Genomic DNA, 21,635 nt, shown 5'->3' with positions numbered 1-21,635 from the left:
ACATTCTAAACTAACAAACAAACACAAACAACGCTAAAGAATAATTGAAAGTGTAAGATTTAAAAATAAGGTCAGTTCATGTGTTCCGACTAAACTGAAATTTGGCTAACTTAGGTATGTAAGTTCGGTGACAATACAATAATATGGTATTGAAAACCTAGTGGTCCAGCCGGGATCGTTTCCGCAGGACAGAGAAATTTTCAACGGTTAATAGCATCTTGGTAAACTTGGTTTAATGTACTATGGATGACAATGCAAGAACAGTCATAGAAAAATAGTCAGCAAAAAAAAAATCTTATTAAACATGAAAATTTTAACAAATTATAATATTTTCCAATTATTTTTAGGTTTCATAAAGGATTCGAGCACAAAACTATTGGAATCCGAAAAGGCGCAGTCCTCTCCTTCGCCACACAAAAAGAGCTCGGGGTAAGATTTTCTTGTTTATTCTATTTATTCAAACAAAAGCTAGGCTAGAATAAATACGCTACGACTTTACAAATGTAAATAACAATGGCACAAAGCACATGACTAATTCCATGACGCCATTTTACATTGCCAGGAAACATCAACATTATAATTCACTATTATTATTAAAAACTGTGAAACTATGTGCGGGTACCAGAATGTGTCCACCTATATCGCTAACGCCATCTAACTTTCTAGTCCGGAAATAAACAGTAATGGCAGTGTTAAGTTGTGGTTTCGATATGGAGGGATAGTAAAATTAGTGACACAATAAGAAACATTCCATCTTAGCCAAAAATGTTTAAGAAAAAGCAGGCCAAGTGCGTTGCGCACAAAGGGTTCCGTACCATTCAACAAAATCTATATTCCGTATCTTTTCAAACGCTTTTCTCTATGCAGCAAGTATGGCGGTACTGGCGTGTGACGTCACATGCCAGTATGTCTTTCTCTGTCCAATCTTGAATTGCAAACCTTTATAACTTTGTTATTTGTAAAGGTAGCTTAAAAATTGTTTTTCTATTCGATAACAGGCATTGTGGAGTTTTAATTTATAAAACATATACAAAATAGTCAAATACCGTATTGACTGTAACGTCAAACGGACCTCTATCCAGCGACATATCGCCTGTCGAGAAACCCTCATTGAGGATCTTACACCCTAGGGGGTGCAACATAGGTAGGTTTGGCCCTAGCATGTTCGATATTTATCAGTTGGGCGGTGTTGGTTCTTCATCTTCGTTATGACTTTCGTACGCGGCACACCCCTTACCACTTCTACTGTTTTATATCTCAGCCTTTGGTTGGTAACAAACCTACATCCCTAGTGTTACGGCTGTCCACTACTTGGTAAAAAAAAATGAAGACCGCATTGGTTTCACAGTTTTTATTGTACCTATACACTCGCCTAACCCTCGCACGCCTTACAGGATACCGAAGCTAAAGCAAAAGAAGAGGAAGTAAGCGCCGCCGAACGGACGATGTATGATATAGTTGTTTAGTTTTACTATTTATTGTTGTTACGCTGATCGCTTACGTATTAGATTGCTGGATGGCTACTCATTTTGACTCCATTGCATTGATATTAATGTTCTTAAGCGTGCTTCGAAGTTAAACGACCGTTTTTGTCAAGGCTCATTAGCAATCTAGTGGTTAGAGATCGGTTATTCTGTCAACTGCAAAATAGTTACTACAGTGAACAACTTGAACAAAAGTTCAAAGTTGAACGGGAACGATATTAATGGTTCAAAATGTTCAAATTCCATTGAAGTAGCTGTTTGATCAGTTGCAGGTGCAGATTAATGTGACATTGTTTCGGTAACGTGACCGATTTAAAAGAGATTCAGTCAAACTCTGTATTTTAACTACCTATCGTGTCAAATTTTAATATATTAACTTTGATTAACGCTCTTCGATTTCAAAGAAATGATTGTATTTGATGTGAATCGTAGTTAGTATTTCTTATATTTTAGACCATGCTTATTGCATCATTTTTATTTCTACATTTATGTACAGACCAGTCTAAAATCTTGCCTACTTATTTTGTTTTGTATAATTTTAATTTATTTCGACAAATCAACGATTCTTATACAATTGACAACAGAGTTATACAATAACGTATTTTAATATATTTAAATGTTTACGTTGCAATTAATTGATTGATCTATTAATCAGATGTTTTGCATTTTATATAAAATTTTAATTATTTATGATAATTTCGTAGGTCTCACTATCAATGTTTGTGTTGTATAATTTATTATTTTAGAACTGCATTTTTACGAAGTTCTTGCTTTGTACAGTTTTTATCGAAGCATGTTACGTACACCGCATAGATCTAGGTATCAAGTGATTTGCCTAAATATAGATCTGCTAGTTTATTTTATTTATTCAGTGTCATGGCTAATTTTAACATGTATTGTACATAATTAAGGAACGCAAATAATGTTACAAATAGTGTTAGAGCGCTTTTTTCGTCACAAAGCGTATTTATCCGCTGTTGCATACATTTGAGAGAATTATTAATTTATAAATAAGACAGCGCCCGCGTGATGTCTCTCTGTAAGTTGTTACATAATTTAAGATTATATGAGACGATTCTCGAACAACCCCTGTATTTTTATTGCTATTTGGCTTTCATTTTTATTTGCGTACGGCACAGCAAGTCGCACTCAATAACTGCAAACAATTAGAATACCAGAAGACTTAGGCGATGATTTCCTTCAAAATGAAATCATGTTTTTTACTAGATCTAAAATGGGCTTGTCATGTCTTGTTTTGGCATTCAATTGAAGGAAAGAAAAAATAATTATAAATTTTATTTTCAGACCAGGTCCATCATACAAATTACAAAATTAAAATAAAATAAAGAAAACAGTATAACAGTAGAAAACTTAAAACTAAAACTAAAAAGATACATATTTGTTAAGATTTCTAAGGGGTGACACTCTTTCCCGGCCCGGATAACACCGACATGGAAATACCGACTTTGTTTTTTGTGTACACGCCCATAGAAGCTCCTGTCAGTTTGTATGGGCGTGTACACAAAAAACAGGGCCGGTATTTCCATGTCGGTGTTATCCAGCCCGGGAAAGAATATCACTCATTTTTAAGTAATTGATCAGATTCCAAAAAAAAAACTTAAAGATTAGATAGGTACTAGAGATTAATTTTGCAGTTATTTCTACGTATTTCAGTAACATATCCTCGCACTTTCATGCACTACCGCTACGTTTTCATAAGCACTTTCACGACGGTGAGTTACTTATTGATTGTTTTGCATTTTTCATTTGCATTTATTTTTATGTTGACAACTATTACTCAAAATCCTCACATAACTTTTTTTGTTTCCAGTTTTTTCTCCAAGTTACGCCGCAGCCCGTGATGACGCCGCTTTACCGTAATAAAAATAAATTTTATTTGTTCGGTTGGCAAATTATTGGTAAGGTCTGAAACTCAGCGTTTATAAAAATATAGATAGAGGAGTTCTGCTTTAGACGTGTTGTCCCTTGCTTCTATCGATGTAGATAGAGCTATACATATAGACAGTCTGTGGAATATGGATTCTCGATAGGTTAAAGTTAGCGGCGAATTAAATTTCAGCAGATTGCACAGTGTTAAACTTCGAAATCGTATCTACATGAAGACTTGGCTGTATGATTTCAAATCATTGCCTTTTCCAAGCGAATTTTATTTAAAAAAGATCCTCTGCAAATAAATGGGTACCTAGCGTTGTCTGCTGTTTTTAATTCTACGCTAGTTGATAAGATATTTCCAAATGGTTTCCAAGCAGCAAAGTAGACGTAACTTACCTATAATGTTTGCGAATTATTTTGAATAGTTTATCCTTGCTGATGTGTTCAAAAGTGAAAACCTGCCATTGGTTTTTGACATAAGTTGGTTTTTTAGAATGTTAAGAGTGTAGGGTAGAGTAACAAGATACCCACCTTTGCCTGAACTTCATACCGGTAGGGAAACAATGTTTGTCACACATTTAGCTTTAAGAATATATTCAGGCGTTAATATATTCTCAAATACTTTCCTATGACTGAAGTCTACCTAACACTCATGCGAGTTATCGCGTTGTGTGACAGGTCAGCAAACCAGCAAATTAAAAAGATTCGGAAATAGATCCATTAGAGTCGGATATTTGACTTGTCTGTTTGATTAAATATTTGTAAAATGTACGCAAAGATTAGAAATTAGGTAGCTGCGAAAGTGATATCTATTTTGATTCCCCAGTGTAATGGGTACTTTTACTCGAATAATTTCCCGCCTATGAAATATCATTTGAATTTGTATTGTAAATTTTAATTTCACATTTTTTACTATAATTCACAAGTGTTTAGATTGTATTAATAGTATATTTACGGGTATTTGTCACAAACGGTACGCGGTGCTTTGTAATGGTGAAAAATATCCTAAATATCAACATTTTTACTTTATTACTTAGTCTTGGAAAACAATTTAATTAGTCGATAATAATCTTAAAAATTAAAGGGCTCCAATAATTTCTAAGGAATATCAAATTTGAGCGGTCTCATAACATAAAATATTGTGATTCATTATTCTTAGGTTTTGACCTACCAGTGAAACAGTGATAAATCTGTGAGATTTTTGTTGAAAATAGGTTTGGAAATCTGCATTATGCATTGTAGATATAGGTGCAACTTTAAGAACACTGTGTGCCACTTAAATATTCGTTTTTGATGGTTCTTTTGCGCTGTAAACTTCCATTGATACTATAGCTATTTAACTATACTATAGGATTAAATCTCACACTTGTCACCGCTCACCACCTTTACATATACTGCACCAATTATAAGCGTATTTAATAATTTACGGTTAAAGCCATTATTTTAGGTATCACCTACGCCACTTGAATAGGCGTAGTGATAAACATATATTATTTGTATAATTTCAATGCATTTTTTCTATTGAGACATTTTGTTCTAGGATATCTTTGCCTACTAGAACGTAAGTTTTAAAACTGTATCGATTTCTGGATAGAAAATACCTTATTCAAAATTATACATATAGCTAGCGTGGTGTTGTGTTTAGGGCTGTTGCGTGAATAACTGTCGCTCTCAGTGTTACTTAATGGGCCATTCATTAAATCTTTCCTTAGGAATTGGCAGAAAACTAATTGTTTTCATCTGAATTAATTAAATACTGCTTTAACTCTGAGTGTGGCTTTAATTCAAGTACACATGGAAATAAATAAAAGCATAATACATACTAGCTACACTTTCAAACCATTCTGCACAAGTTTTACAATTTCCAGTTTCACATTTTTATAGGCCAGGAGCGAGACACCACTTGCGACGCGAGCGAAGCGTATTATCGTTTAAAATAAAATTTTGGAAATACTGTGATGCCAAAATATAATGAATATTATGTGTAAAGTTAAATAGAGTTTTGTTAATTTATGAATAGAGTTTATCTTCAGTCTATTTATTGCTTTAGTAATAAATAAAAATTATAAAATGAGCGTGTTTATTTTTATTTTTGCGAGGTTTCTTATGTATGTAGTCGAAATCGTTGAAAATTGTATCGTGATATTAGCGATAGTGTACAGTCAAGGACTTTAATTCATGAGCCACCATAGAAATTTTTAAAGGAAAAGTCGTTACGACTTCCTTGTTAAATCGTACGATGCCACTATGAAGGACGTTTACTGTGAAATTTCCTGTTGGTCATGGTGGCTATGAGTAGAAGTCCTTGACTGTACTATGTATATGAAGTTAACTACGAGTGTCAGGGTAGAACAGTGAGACCCTAGGGGTTCAATTTGAGTAAAACGAATTTAGGTTTTAGACGTTTATTTAGCACCTAAGGCTTTTCTGACAGAATAGAAATAAAAATAAAAAAAAACTCGAGGGTCGCGGATACGAAAGAGTTGAGTTGGAATGCGTTTTTTTTGGAGAGGCTTCCCTGGACTAGAGTCCGAAGCGCAGGTCGCCGGTGCTGGACAAAGGCTGGAGGAAGTAGGGCCTCCAGGGCCAGTAAGCAGCAGCAGTCCTTTCAATAGGGGAATGACAGGGGCTTCGGTTCCAGGCAGCCGTGCAGGTGTTGGTGAAAAACGGTGAGGGGTTCAATCCCAGACAGTACTGTGGCGCCCTGAAATTAACGCTCGTTTAGACGAGATTTAGGAGGCCCTTATTCTACCATCCATCCAACCGGCGTGAAGATTCTTCATCATCATCATCAGGTCAGCCGTAATGTTGGAGGTGGCAGAAAAAATCGTTCGAAGAATTTAAGATATAATAAAGAAAACAAAAGTAAATTAAATTTGGAAAAAGTCGTTACATTTTTGAATTTGTAAAAGCCCAACGGTTATAAAAATTTAAAACGGCATTTAAAAACAATTATACAATTTTGAAATAAAAGGGCCGAAAAGAATTAATTTACTAATTGTTTTCTGATTTTTGCAGAATGTGAAAATCTGGCTGTGTGTGGCTATTTAAGCAAAATTTTGACACAATAACAATATCAGCTGTTAAGAAAACAACTACCGTCCAAATTCAACAATTTTAGCTAGCTTACCCTCCTATTGATAAAAATACCAGAGACAATATGGAATTTGAATCTATGGTAGTTTGTATAAAATTGAAAGGAGAAAAATTTCAATTTGTACATTAAAAAAAAACACAGCTGCGCAATCGCATTTAATTAAATATAGGAAATAAAAGATTTTTAATAGAATGCGCTACTAACGCCATCTAGCGCCAAGAGCTAATAACGTCTGCACCGTGACACGAGTAGAGAGAAGGTTTTGTGAAAAATAAAACTCCAAATATGATCATTTTGTTAAAGCTTCGTTTTAATTTTGGTAATAAATTTTGTCTCGGCATATCTACGACTTTATATCATAAAGTTCACTCAGAAAAATTATCGATTTTGAGGTACAAGTTTTTTTCTAAAGTAATGATCTATGTATGTATGTATAAATACTAAGCACATTATTACAAGAATTCATTATAGTTACGTTCGTCTACCTTATGTAGACTAAAGTATATCTTCCTAGCTAACGTTTCATAAGAATACATATTTTTAGTCTCTCGTCTGAGTCTCCTACTTATACAGTATAACCCTTAAGTATAAAGCAAAATCGTAACAAGTGTATGCACTTGGTTCGCTATTGAATTGTGCGCTTTATTTTAGTTTTCAAAGAAAACACCGCTTCATAGACTAATACTTCACCGGACAATCATAAGATCGACACATAACTTCGACGAATGTTCGCTTAAACGAAAGACGTGCATGGAGTGACCCAAGTATGAATCAACCCAGAAACTGCTGAAATTATGACCATATTTCATACTAACGGTTTTTTTTATTTATGTCTAGTCGCTAAAATTATACAAAAAATGTGTATTTTTCAATATTGTGTAAGTATTCCACCAATTTATCAATCTACCGTTGAACGGTATTGTACCGTTTTCGTCAAACTCAAAAACTTGGTAAAAGTTCTCCGAGGCGGTAACGTTTCGTGTGCTCTGCCTACCCCATTTTGGATTAAAAGCGTGATGTTTGTGTGTGTGTTGTGTGTGTAAGTATTCTAACCATTTTTATTTTCAGACGAAAAGTACCAAGCTCTGCAAAATTGTATATATCCTGTCCTAGAATAAATAAAAAATAATCAAAATAACTCCACACTTTACAAAACTAGTATGAAAAGAACTCATAAGTTTTGCTTAAAATTAATAACAAAATGTCACTACAAATAAAATTAAAACATTTTTGCATTAAGAAACCTTTAAAATAGACATTTGGTATGCACAGCACCAATTTTAATGGAATGGTCTCATCTTTCATCTTAACTTAACTATAAATATAGTCAAGAACAATGGAAACGGGTTATGTAGAATCCACCTTCCCCACCGTTTGCATTGCTTTTGAGTGCAATTACTCATAAGGCACCTATACTTTGTGTACGTCCGTTACATATGCTATCACAATGTGCTTATACTAAAATTAATTCATATAAGTTTCAAATATTTCATAAGAGAATAAAATGGTAAATATTATAGAACAAAAATACTGCAAAAAATGCATTGAAGTACGGAAAAAGCATAAAACGTAACATATTAACATAATGGATATCACATCGAAAATTCGCGAGTTAATACAGAAGAAAGTACAAATTAATATCTATTTCGAGTTAGTGTCAGTTTACACAAACACTCAACACCTGTTAGAAAACACAATAGGTGTTAAATATCTGAATACCATTGAAGAATAATTTCTCTAAGTTGATTCAACAAATACCTCTAAAATATAAAAAAAAATGTAATAAATACAATTCATCTTATTCAGAGGTAATTTATCAAATCACATAGTTAAAATGGTATCGTAAAGTAATATCGATTGGTACATTTTGCATCTTAAAATCTATCATTTATTTCATTTGTTGTATATGCGTCATAAATCAATAAATAGTAAAAAATCGATATAAAACGTGAATTCAATCAGTTTATAAACAAACACAATATTTCATGCATTATTCACTAGACAAATTAAAAAATTATATCTATTAAAAACGTCAAGTATCGTACTTGCTCGAGTTCCGCGAGCTAGTGGCCTCGCTTTCATATTTCATTTCGCTATCGTATTCCAAATAGTCCATATCGGTCAGTTCCCTTTTAATCATGAGATGAGGAGTTTTCCTCACTCTCTTTTCCTTCAAGCACTTTGGTACTATTTGTTTACTTTCCATTAAATACTGGACTATGACCCTTTCGAAGAACACAGCTAAAACAAAATGGAACGCTGCTATTGCAATTATAATGTAAGTTAGCAAAACGTCCAACGGCATTTTGAGTTCAAGGAAATTTACCAGCCATTCCGCCGGGGCTACGGCGACGTATAAAGAAATACCCGTCATTATCAAAATACTGATCATAAGCTGCTTATTAGTTACCACTGATCGCCTATACGGCGCGCCGTGGCTAAAAACGATCGGCATAACAATATACTGAAACATGGATACTGCAAAAATAGCGTAGTTCTCCCAACATTTATTCGCCTCTTCGCCTTCGTAGGTATGCCTCTCGTACCACGGAAAGAACGTCAAAGCGTAGTAGCTCAAATACTGCGCCACACCGATCAAAACAAGCTGCCCTACCAAAGAAGTCAGCGGCACTAGACCTAACAGCGAAGTCAACGGCGGTATCTTGCACAGTTTCCCCGTATACGCTTCGGTCATGCCAAAAAAGAAGGCAAAGTTGACTATCAAAGCAACGTCTATGTATAAGAATTGGAAGTCCGTCAAGTTAGAGTCGAAGTAGTAGAGGAAAGCTACGGATAGGAATTCGGTGAGGGAGTAAGCGACCATGAATTTGAAGACGCCGAAGCTGGTGGTGAGGGCGGCGCGGCCTTCCCTTAGGACGCGCGCGACGCACACGATGTCAGGGTCTGAAGACGTGAAGGGGGCCGCTACGCTGGACTCGAGCTCCGACAGCGAGATGCCGGTGTGCGCGGCGCGCAGGGCGCCGCAGTCGTTGGCGCCGTCCCCGCACATGCCTGGACATGAACAGATTTAGGCTATACTAGTGTTTACCCCCGGCTTCGTACGCGTAAACCATTGATACAGCGGTTGAATATAAATTCCGAAATTTCCAAACAACACATCGTGGTCAACACGTAGTATAACCCTTAACCCTTATAAGGTAGAGGCAATTTAGCGACTACTTGCATTGTTGGTAACTGGACCTTATTAACTTCGCAATACGTCACAGTTTCCATTGTAATTATTAAAAATACGACTAGCTTTAAAAATATTCTTTGTCAGGTATGTATGTATTCGATAGCTGCTTTTGATTCTGTGGTAGTATGCTCCAATAAATGGGGCCTTGTTAAGGGTTAAAAAACAATAGTGCTAAATTTCATCACTTTTAAGGTCTCTACCATTACACCGTATCATACCATGACCGTATAGCAACGGGTCAGGCAAAAATATATTCTTTGTATTGAGAAGTATGAGACTATGGCCACTAGCACGTGTCGTAACCAACCGTGCGCTCGACATTCCGTTCCTGACACGTTCCTATAACAGTCATGGGATGATATGGTTGCAGGTGGTAGGACCTTGTGCAAGGTCCGCCCGGATTGCTACCACCATCTTGCTCGCTAATCGTGCCGTGAAGCAGCAGTGCTTGCACTGTTGTGTTTCGGCGTGGAGAGTAAGACAGCCGGTGAAATTACTGGCACTTGAGGTGATCTTACTGAGGTGGCCTCTTAGCATGAGGCAACGCATCTGCAATCCCCCTGGTGTTGCAGGTGTCTATGGGCGGTGGTGATCTCTTACCATCAGGAGACCCACTTGCTCGTTTGCCATCCAGTCGAATAAAATAAAAATAAAAGTGGGTAGAGAGAGACCTTATGCGCAACGGTTGAGATTTCAAGATTTTATCCTGACCCTACATAGAGTAGGATAAAAAGTAGCCTATGTGTGCGCACACGCACACACACTGTTTTTGCTTTGCTCGCATATGACAACTAATTAAGTCGCCGCTGATCGCATTTTCATACAAAAGTAGTTTCGTTCTAATTTAGGGGAGGTAGGGGAGCATTGGGCAGTCGGGAGGTTCGGGCACCACCTTGTCAATCGTGGTGTATGAAAGCTACTTAATTTTGAATACTGTGGTAGGCTAGCTTAGTAACTGGCAACACCGCTCAGGCTAATGTCATTTGCCATTTTGATTAGTTGTCAGTGTCACATGCCGTTGACCGTTTCGTGCGTGAAAAAGTAAATATTTTGACGTGATTTCTAAGGAAATAACAACGTAATCTGGGAAAAGACGTAAGTTTCTGTATTGTCATCTAGTTATGTGTTTGCGAAAGCTAATATTAACGTATAAATTAAGGTAATACATTAGACTACAAAAAACATATTTGAATTTATTTGTGAAATGAGGGGGTGGGGAGCATTGAGCACTAATTTTAGAGGGAGGTTTGGGCATGCCCAATGCTCCCGCCACAATTGTTTGTTTCGGCAATCCGTTTAAAATGTAGGTTCTGTCCGTTAAAATAAAATTACTTGGACGGGTTTAAATTGCGTATAAATATTGAATTTGAATCATCATCCATCATCCCAGCCTATATACGTCCCACTGCTGGGCACAGGCCTCATCTCAGAACAAGTGAGCTTGGGCTGTAGTTCCCATGCGGGCCCAGTGCAGATTGGGAACTTCACACGCACCATTGAATTGCTTCGCAGGTTTGTCCAGGTTTCCTCACGATGTTTTTCCTTCACCGCAAAGCTCGTGGTAAATTTCAAATGTAATTCCGCACATGAATTTCGAAAAACTCAGTGGTGCGAGCCGGGGCTTGAACCCACGACCCTCTGCTTGAGAGGCGATAGGTCAAACCACTAGGCCACAAAGACATCAAACCAAATTGCCAAACCAAATTAGATAAATTTTATTACTGAAGTAAGATATACTGAGTATTGAGTACTAACAGCCTTATTCATAAAAAATCCTTAATTGAGGTTTGATCGGTCTGTTACTTAGCAGACTGATTAAGCTTGTTAGACGGTTGTCAAGAAGTATGATTCATAAACGCTTGCTAGCAGTCTGCTAGTTGTTGAGCCGCTGATAGACTGATTAGACTCGTTATGTTGGCCACCTTGACAAATCAAAGACAAAAAATGGCCTAATCGATAATTAAAAAAAAAAGTTGACAGCAGTGACAGCAAATTAGCAGGAAAAAAAATAAAAAGCGAGAAGTTTGTTTTCCCGCCATTTCCGATCCGCATGTTTATGTTGTGCAAAAAGCCATAATTGTGTTAATCATCCACAATTTTTTTTTATACTTATTGTTAATTTATTGCTGCTAATTTAGAGGATTTTTAAATACAAATTCCTGAAAATATTTTTTCCTGGTTTTTTTTTTAATCTTTGCGTAACTTCACCCTTCACTAAAATATCTTCGGTATGGTTTTTTGCTCTTGTCAAAGTCAGCTGTTCAAACTTGTGGCGGCCATTTTGTGACTTAGCAGGGAGATAAAGGAGGGTCTACGGTCCGCTAACTTTAGCAGAGCCTTGATCGACTGATTAGCGCTAACAGACGTTTATGAATCATGTTTTTTAGCATCGGGCCTTCAAGGAGCCTTCAAGGAGGCTCTAACTTTTTATGAATAAGGCTGTAAATCTTTAGTATTTGAGTACTTATAGTTTAAAACAGTTGATTGTTTGTCGATTTTATTGCAAGTTTTTATAGTTACATTATTTAATATTCAAGTATTTTACCATTAAGTGGCGTATTTAATACAGTGCTCAAACCTCCCATTAAGGTGCCCAAACCACCCGACCATTGGGAGGTTTGGGCACTTTTGACAGTGTTTAGAAAAACTCTTGCAATTTTGAGACTGATTACATAATTGTTTACGTTCTTCGTGATAATTGAAGCCAAATATATGTGCTACTAATATAAGAAGTAAAAAGTTGGTTTTGTTAAAAAATAGCATTTTTATTACGACTTAAGTAAAAAAGTGCCCAATGCTCCCCTATCTCCCACAAACAACACACTGAAACTAAATAAAATTTGCGACTATAATGGGAGCAGCTATTTTGATGTTTATAATTAGTTTTCGTTCATATTCAATGTAACAGAATAAAATCACATTAATTTTAAGATTTGTAGGAGAAATGGAAATTCATTATTGTTTTTTTTTCGTTACATTTTATTGTAACCAAAACTAATTATAAACATCGTAATTGCTGCTCCCATTATAGTTGCAAAGTTGCATTTTGATCCGTAGTGCTGCTTGTAAATTAGATAGAACGAAACTACGTTTGTATGGGGACGCGAGCAGGGTTAATAATAAAAATAATAATAGAAACGTTTATTCGCTAATTCGAAAATACATATAGAGCTATAGAGGTTAGAGCTGGCAACGTTGCATTTTTGTTAGTTTTTCTCGATTATTCCACAAAAATTGAATGAAAATTAATAATGTTGTCTGATAGAACACTTCTTAATATATAAGTTAATGTGTCTACTACAATAATTATTCGTTATAGACTTTTATTTTCTTTAAAAACCGGTCATAAACTTTAATTAGATTTAAGGAAAATAAAAGTCTATAACGAATAATTATTGTAGTAGACACATTAACTTATATATTAAGAAGTGTTCTATCAGACAACATTATTAATTTTCATTCAATTTTTATGGAATAATCGAGAAAAACTAACAAAAATGCAACGTTGCCAGCTCAGCAGGAATAAACGCTCTTAAATGATGTCAAACTCACCGACGTAGTAGCCGAGGTGCTGGTACTCTGTGACGAGCTGTTGTTTCTGGTCGGAGGTCATCCGCGCGAACACCGCGCCGCGACCGATCACGCGCGGCACCTGCGCCGGGTAATGCTCGCGCAACACCTGCACACACGTACAATATACAATACAATATAAATAATACTAGTTTTGCCCGTGGCTTCGCCCGCGTGGAATTCGGTTATCGTGCGCTGTTCCCTCAAGAACTGTGCATTTTCCGGGATAAAAATTATTTTTTTCATTCACTCCAATTTGTTTTATTTGTACCACTGCCACGACTGCTACTAAATGAGATTAAGAAATCAGCTTCCAAGGCCAAGCTCATTCCTGCAAGAAGCCATCTTGTCGCTGCTGCTCGACGCGGCGTCTTGACGCTAATTTTTCGAGTCGCGGGAAATTTAAAAACACCTTCAAAATGGGGTCACGTGACCAGAATTATCGTTGCAGTCGAGCGACGAGCGACTGCATGTGGCCGCACCTTTAGATTCAAGTACGTATATTACCTTCCACGTGTCCCCGGTCATGACGACCTTATAGTTGGGTCCAGCGGGCGGCGCCTCCGCGTCTTTTTCGGAGCGCGCCGACGAGCCCCGCCCGCTGTCTAGCGACCGCCACGACCGCTGCAGTGCGGTGCGCCGCCCCACCGCCACCTAAAGGGGGGGCACATGTTAGATCACCTATACATGCAGGGTGACCCGTAAGAGGCCATCCATAAATTACGTCACACTAAATTTGACCATTTTCATTACTTGGTGACTTTCAATAAAAAAAATCAATGATGGTTTGAACGTTTGTCTGACATCTGGTAACTTGATAAAGTTTGTGTTGCTCTGACGATGAACTCTGGGGTGAGGTCGAAACGCGTCAGCGTAGTGTGGTGGTACTTACTAAAACGCAACGCCTCGTGACATGTCCACACTCGATGCGACATAACACGCATAACACGCTTAAAATGAAACTGACACAATTCGAAATATTCGAATTTCCAAAAAAAACCCTAGTGCTAAACAAAATCTGGTTTAGTTTTAAAATGAGATTTAAAAAAAAAACAAATAATAAAAAAACTGCAACTGGTCATTAATATACTTATGGGATTGATTTAGTACTGACACGTGACTATCTCTCAAAAAGTTGTCCATTTTCAGTTGTCCACTTATAAAATAAAACAATATATTTCCTGACTCTATTTCAACACAAAAAATAAGTAATGTGTTTAAAAACACCGGGTGGGCCCTGTAACAGGAGCAAAAAATTAAAACACAGGTTCTGCTACTCAAATAAAAATACTTTAGTTCTGCAACTTTCAAAAATTAAGTAATTTTATCATTATGTTTACTCCAAACAAATTAAATGGTATTTTCAATGTACGGCATCCAATAGCCTAAATGACATCGCTTGTCACGTAACAAAATGACGGATTTCGCAATACATCGCTTGTTCAATTAAACTCTAATAAAAATCATAATACAAGTTATTTTCAAAGTTGTAGAACTAAATTAGCTCAAGATGAAGAGTGGAAGCTGTGGTTTATCATTTTGCTCCTGTTACAGGGCCCACCTTGTATACCCTCATGCGACCCACCATACCTAGAACAAAAATTAACATCGAAATTTAAATCTTAATGTCTCATAGATAAAGTTAAATTTATTATTTTGTTAATTTGAATGATACAGAGAAAATGACCCTTTATTCCATTTTCAAAAGATATAAATTCTATTGCTAACAATATGTACTAGTATTATCACTTCGAACCCCAGGAGGATACAAAACCTTGTGGTAAAGGTGATAAAAAGTCAGACAATATTTGCTGTTGGATCCAATAGAAAGTTTCGATGTAGTTCCAAAATTGCGATTTTTTCCTCACAAGATTTCGTGACGTTTTCCTGACGTCAAGAAATTTTGGATGTTTTATGCAGTTTATGCTTTATGATTTCGTCCTTAGTGTTAATAATTTCTTGACAAAACTGAATTCTTGTTAATTTTATGACGGGACAACTTTTTGAGAAAAACTAACGTGTCACATGGTGTGGCGTGGAGTGTGTCTATTTTGTCTGTTGAGTGTGGTGTTAGTGTACTGACCCCCTGGAAGGTGCTGTCCGCGCAGACGACGGGCACGAGCCCACTAGTCTCCACGCAGAGCTGCACGACGCGCTCGCCTCCCGCCAGGATGCCGCACTCTTTGGCCACGCTCACCGCCGTGTGGATGTTGTCACCTACACGCCAAACATGATGAACTTTATGATGATTCGTAAACACCTGCATAAGGCTGGGTTTCCGCCAAAGATGTGCGTGCGTGGCGTCTTGGCAAACGTAGTGTAGGGCGCCAGGTGGAGTGACGATTTGCGAAAGGCTGCTGGTAGAAGCTGGATGCGTCTCGCCGAGGACAGGGCGCAATGGCGCTCTTTGGGGGAGGCCTATGTCCAGCAGTGGACTGCTATAGGCTGATGATGATAATGATGACGATGATGTGCGTGGAATGTATTTTTCATGAACCAATAGAAACGCTTCATTTACCTATCCTTGCACAGCACATCTCTGGTGAAAATAGACCCTTAATATCCGCCACAGCGGAGCGTGCAAAAATATGACACGTCCTAAGGGCTCTAAAAAAATGATCGTATTAGACTTTTATGCACGCTTCGTTGTGTCAGATATTGGTGCTGGTAACGGGTGACACTCTTTACCGGCCTGGATAATACCGACATGGAAATACCGACCCTGTTTTTCGTGTACACGCCCATAGAAACTGGCATGAGCTTCTATATGGGCGTGTACACGAAAAACAGGGTCGGTATTAACAGGGTCGGTATTACCCGGGCCGGTATAGTGTCATCCCTTGTATTCACTGCTTCGATTTCGATTTAAACGTAATTTATTTTGAATATTTATTCGATTGTGCTGTTTATCGGTCCACGCAAAAGCTAGGTTTGCAAGTTTATTTTTATTTTACCTCTATTTTAATGTTGTCGTGCACAAACAGCAAACGGCCATATAATAAATTAGTTTGTAACTCAGCAATATTAATAAAAGCTAAACCTACACTCGCACTCCCAAATCAAGAGTGTATCAACTCAAAATAATACCCCATTTTGATTTACACTTCATTCAATTTGTAGCAGGACTAAATCAAAATGGTGGAATATTTGGAGTTGATATGTACTCTTGTTCTGGGAGTACGACATAGTACTAACGTGTAGATGTTATAAAATGAATCAAGAATGGATTTAGTCACGCCATTGACGCGGTACACAATAAACATCGTATAATCATCATAATGACAACTTTGAAAAAAAAACGAGTGCAATTAACAAAATATCTAATTTTTAATTAAAGATTACTCTAATTTTTGAGCTGAACAAAAATTTAAACTTTAGAGTACTACAATTACAATATAAATTCTTAAAAAACAGGGCTGTTCTTAAACTTACCCAGACACCAGTTGCTACGAATATTTGAACACAGCTATGTATGTATGTATGTTTTTTAATTACAATAGGAGACGAACAAACAAAGTACCTAATTTATTATACATGTGTATTTTAATGACGATAACATTCGCTATACTTACTAAACTATTACAGTCTTATACATTTTATGAACAATTAATTAATTTTAATCTTTATTTCTGTTAATTATTGTACATATTATTTGTTTGTTTATAAACAAATTTACTACCCCCATCTCGGCAGCAAAACATCTATCGTGTAACATAACATTCATATTCGCAACTGTTCTCATAAAGTTCAAGGTTACGTTAATATAGCATTATATTAAATATTATCCCAACTCTGCGTAAGCGCATCTTTCGGTCATCTGCCATATTATGTTGGCCTTTCTAAATCAGTAACTAATCTCTAAATTCGCTCATAACAGCACAAGCATCGGTGGTTCAGTGGTAGAATGCTCGCCTGCCACGCGGGCGGCCCGGGTTCGATTCCCGGCCGATGCATTCTTTTTGTAATTTTCGTCGAATTTTAAATTTACGTAAAGACATATTTAGTTATTACATCTCTTATAAATTATAATTTTAGTCCGTATAAAATTTAGACATACTGTTTTTTAACTCTTAAATTAGTTGCTTATCGTTTAATTCCTTGTTTTTACACTGTATATATAGGACCGTTTGGACATATTGACTTTTAAAATGTCAACGTTCTTGTCGTTGTTTCTTTAAAAAAATATGGCTCTGTCCATCGGAGGACAATTTTGCCAGTGTCTAGTAGTTTTTGCCGTTGTACGGTAAAAAAATTCTAGAAAACGAAATATGAGAGGTAATGGTGGATGAACGATGACAGCGCGACTCGTGAATAATAATGGCTTTACTACGTCAACGTTCTTATTATACACGTTTGCAAACGTCAACGTCTACGTCGTTGTTTTTAGTGTTAGAAAATGTAATTTGCATGCTAGTATAAGAAAAGGCGCTGTCATCGTTCATCCACCATTACCTCTCATATTTCGTTTTATACAATTTTTTTACCGTACAACGGCCAAACCTACTAGACACTGGCAAAATTGTCCTCCAATGGACAGAGCCATATTTTTCTAAAAAACCAACCTAGTATAAGAAAATTGTACAAATAGCAGGATTTGAAACCTTTTGTCTCATTACCATCTAATGACAGTTGATGTAACTACTTATTCTATGCAAATCCTCCGCTGTCGGTTATGTTATACATACTATGGGTATACTGTACGGAACTCTTTAGGTAGACACTCTACGCGCCAGTCCAACGCACCAGTTTTTACTGGTGTGCCGCGAAACTTGAAACGTGAAAACCAAAAGGTTGAAAACGCCTGGTTTAATATTGTACTGGCCAAATTATCCTCCGATGGACAAGCCATACTTAAAAGAAACCAACGAACGCACCTGTGATCATTACGACGTGTATGTTAGCCTCCTTCAGCTCGCGTATGATGTTGGTGGTGGCGCCCTTTAGCTTGTTTTCCATTATCACCAGTCCCAAGAACTCGAGCTCGCACTCAACCTACAAACACAACGGTTTAAAAGAATTCATTAGTATTTAAAGAGTTAAACCATACAAATAATCCTGTGGGATGTGTGATGAGTGATGACAGATATATTGTAACAATAGCATGGTGAACAGTTGTGTTGCTTTGAGGATGAACTCTGGTTGAGTTCGAAACGGGACAGTGTAGTGTGGTGGTGGTTATTATTGGGTTTGTGTGTGTAATGGTAAATTGGTATGTGATACAGGAGAAGTAATTATTTTTAGTTCATATTCTCGTAACATTTGGTACATTTTGCCACATTTGATACAATTCGAATTATTCGAGATTCTACTATAAATTGTTTTATAAAATAAACCTAAGGCTTGTTCACGAAAAAAATTTGTCGCCTAAAGTTGGGCCTTCATAAGTAAATAGAAACTTTTTAGTGTGGTACATACATTTCAACAAAGATATTGTCTATTATAAGAAAAAAACATTAAATATATCTCATAGAATCAACATGCCGAGAATAAAAGAGAATACTCGTGTAAATCCCTTCCCTGATTATAGTGTTCTATTGTAAAGAAAACGGAATTTCCATGCGACAACTCGCAAAAAGATATAAAATATCTAAAGACGGCGTGCGCTAAGTTACTAAAAAACTTTGGGGAATTTAATACACTAGATCAGTGTTTTTCAACGTGGGGAAATTGCTGGCAAAACTACTTCAGTAAAAAAGAAAATAAGTTTAAAATTGATATTGAGAAAATGTTAACTAAAATATTTGTCACAGAATAAAATATATGAAAAAAAACGACGGGGGTCGCGAAATATTTCTTCATACTACAGGGTCGTGTCATGAAAAAGGTTGACAAACACTGCACTAGACGATCTGCCAGGAAGAGGTGGCAAATTGAGATAAGAGTTTTTTCTTGCAAAATAGTGACGAAATATAACAGTTTTTCCCGTATTTTCTTTCGAGGCACGGAACAAAAACTAGTAATTGTAAGGTACATCAGCTCACCTCTTCCCGTGTCATCTTCTGCAGCTGCCGATGCGTGACCTCTAGTAGTCGGGACCCCAGCGCGATCACGCGGTAACCTTTCTCAGCGTAAAAGTGTAACACTTCGTCCAGGTCCTCGGGAACTAGGAAAGAAACAACGTTATTTTCGATTATTATTTCATTGATTTTTAGCCCCCGACGCAAAAAGAGGGGTGTGTGTGTGTCTTTCTTTGGCACCGTAGCTCTTAAACGGGTGAGCCGATTTGAATGCGGTTTTTTTTAATTTGAAATAAGGATTTCTAGCGATGGTTCTCAGACATGTTTCATCAAAATCGGTTTAGCTGTTTTTAAGATATTGAACTTCAAATGACGAAGTCGGGGGTTTTCCAACTTTTTGTTGGTTAGGTTATTGACCCCCTTGCCGTGCAGTATTTTTGCAGCAGCCTGCATAAGCTTGATGGGATCACATAGAGGTTCTGTGGTAGCATCACCAGCCTGATCAGCCGCCCCCCTATCAGTTCCTGTTCTCCTGGTACCTCAAACATACTTATGAACTTATCCAGCAGCATGTGGAGTCCCATGACGTGCAGTCTTTTGGCATCAGCCTGCATAAGCTTAATGGGGTCACATAGAGGTTCTATGCCTCTATGATGGCGTCACCACGCTGCGTCGGCCGCGCCCTTATCAGTTTCTGTTCTCCTGGTACCTGAAGCATACTTACATGAACTTATCTAGCAACTTGTGGAGTCCCATGACGCGCAGTGTCTTTGCAGCAGCCTGCATAAGCTTGATGAGGTCACATAGAGGTTTTCTGGTGGCATCACCACGCTGCGTCGGCCGCCCCCCTATCAGTTCCTGTTCTCCTGGTACCTCAGACATACTTATGAACTTATCCAGCTACTTGTGGAGTCCCATGACGCGCAGTGTCTTGGCAGCAGCCTGCACAAGCTTCATGGGGACACATAGAGGATCTGTGGTGGCGTCACCAACCAGGTCAGCCGCCCCCCTTTCAGCTCGTGTTCTCCTGGTACCTGTCTCCGGGCGGGACAGCGAGCGTATCATCTCCGGCGCGCCCTTGCAGTACGCGCGCAGCACTTGTTCGCCCAGCAGCCGCACCACCACCGACGCGCGCTGCAGCGACGACACGAACTGGTGCTGCTGGACTATGCCCACCTCCAACGGGATCTGGGGGGGGGCATCATTTGTTTGCTTCATCGTTCATAATGCGATCTGCTAAGGAATGGAATTCGCTCCCAACGTCTGTATCTAATGCTCTTCAAGGCTAGAGTTGGCTGTTATTGAACCAGTGAGATACACCTTTGGCCTAATATGCACTTAACATCAGGTGAGATAGAGGTCAATCACGGTCAGTTTAATGTAAAAAAATACATGAATTGACTACCCAATAACAGGAGCTGAGGTGGCCTAGTGGTTGGATCTATGGCCTCCCAAGCAGAAGCCCGTAAATTCAAACCCGGGCTCGCATCTCTGAGACTTTTTAAATTCGTGTATGAAATTAAGCGATACTTTTCAGCATGACGTGACGTCACAAGCCCCCCCACTCCCGAACTTTGACGTATTTCATCTTTGTCGTTTTTCTTTGATTGACAATATAAAAATTACACGTCCAATATTTAATCATAATATAAAGGAACGGCCACACCGCTGCTTAAAATGCGCAAACTGTGCGGAATTGCAGTGCCTTAAACGTCAGGGTCAGGACTTTACCGCATGCTCTCTACCAAAAGCCGTGACGTTTACTGCACGCCACTGCGATTCCGCACCGTCTGCGTATTTTAAGCAGCGGTGTGGAGGGCATGCGATAAAAACGGTGCGCATACGATGCGTCACTGCGATTCCATACCGTAACCATTTTTTAGAACAGACTAAACAGAGTAATATTTTTTTTCCGGGAACTACCCAATTCCCAAACAAAGGCTTTAAGAAAAATATTTAATTATACTAGATAACCGAGTTTCGTATTGTCACCCATTTTAAGTAATCAGGGTAAATCGTCAATTATTGGCCAGCGTTCAATAACTGGCCACCTTACACTAAAAATTAATCCTAGTCACCTATAAACAGAGTTATTTTTTTGTATAAGGTGTCAATTACTGGCCACCTTATACTGAAACGAATTTTAGTCACCTATAAAAATAATTCATTTTTAGTATAAGGTGGCCAGTAATTGACGATTAACCCGATGCCAAGTAGCATATTAATCTAATAATATTATAGTTTTGTCTCATAAATTGTATGAAAAAATGAGACAAAACACTAATTTTATCAGGCCCTGGAAGTGAAACCACAACTGGTACGCGATTTAGTACATCCGAACGTTGAAAGTTGAATAAAAGCTTGCAAGATGACTCACGTGGGGTGACACTTTTTCCCGGGCCGGATAATACCGGGATGGAAATACAGACCCCGTTTTT

General features: G+C 37.7%; 2 protein-coding genes and 1 non-coding gene across 7 annotated transcripts in view; 2 read left to right on the top strand and 1 right to left on the bottom strand.

The window, feature by feature from the left end:
- LOC141438606 (uncharacterized) overlaps nt 1-5,452 on the top strand; it is a 164,440-nt gene extending 158,988 nt beyond the window's left edge. Inside the window, 2 exon segments of the mRNA XM_074102473.1 lie at nt 348-429; nt 3,316-5,452. Coding sequence (XP_073958574.1) covers nt 348-429; nt 3,316-3,346 — 113 coding nt within the window. The 3' untranslated portion in view covers nt 3,347-5,452.
- Nucleotides 5,453-6,760: 1,308 nt separating this feature from the next.
- The window catches only part of LOC141438735 (polyamine-transporting ATPase 13A3-like), a 426,124-nt gene continuing 411,249 nt past the window's right edge, over nt 6,761-21,635 (bottom strand). For all 5 annotated transcript variants that reach the window (XM_074102666.1, XM_074102665.1, XM_074102664.1 and 2 more), the window contains 7 exons: nt 20,232-20,385; nt 19,222-19,343; nt 18,115-18,232; nt 15,324-15,457; nt 13,748-13,894; nt 13,223-13,349; nt 6,761-9,486 (listed from right to left, as the gene is read on the bottom strand). In XM_074102666.1, the coding sequence (XP_073958767.1) occupies nt 8,507-9,486; nt 13,223-13,349; nt 13,748-13,894; nt 15,324-15,457; nt 18,115-18,232; nt 19,222-19,343; nt 20,232-20,385 (1,782 nt within the window). In that variant the 3' untranslated portion in view covers nt 6,761-8,506. The remainder of the gene's footprint in view (nt 9,487-13,222; nt 13,350-13,747; nt 13,895-15,323; nt 15,458-18,114; nt 18,233-19,221; nt 19,344-20,231; nt 20,386-21,635) is intronic.
- TRNAG-GCC (transfer RNA glycine (anticodon GCC)) lies at nt 17,123-17,193 on the top strand. Its single transcript has one exon. It is a non-coding gene; the product is annotated as a tRNA-Gly (tRNA).

This window comes from Choristoneura fumiferana, chromosome 19, assembly GCF_025370935.1.
Source record: "Choristoneura fumiferana chromosome 19, NRCan_CFum_1, whole genome shotgun sequence".
In the NCBI taxonomy this organism is placed as follows: Eukaryota; Metazoa; Arthropoda; class Insecta; order Lepidoptera; family Tortricidae; genus Choristoneura; species Choristoneura fumiferana.
This window is presented reverse-complemented; position numbering and strand designations above follow the sequence as displayed.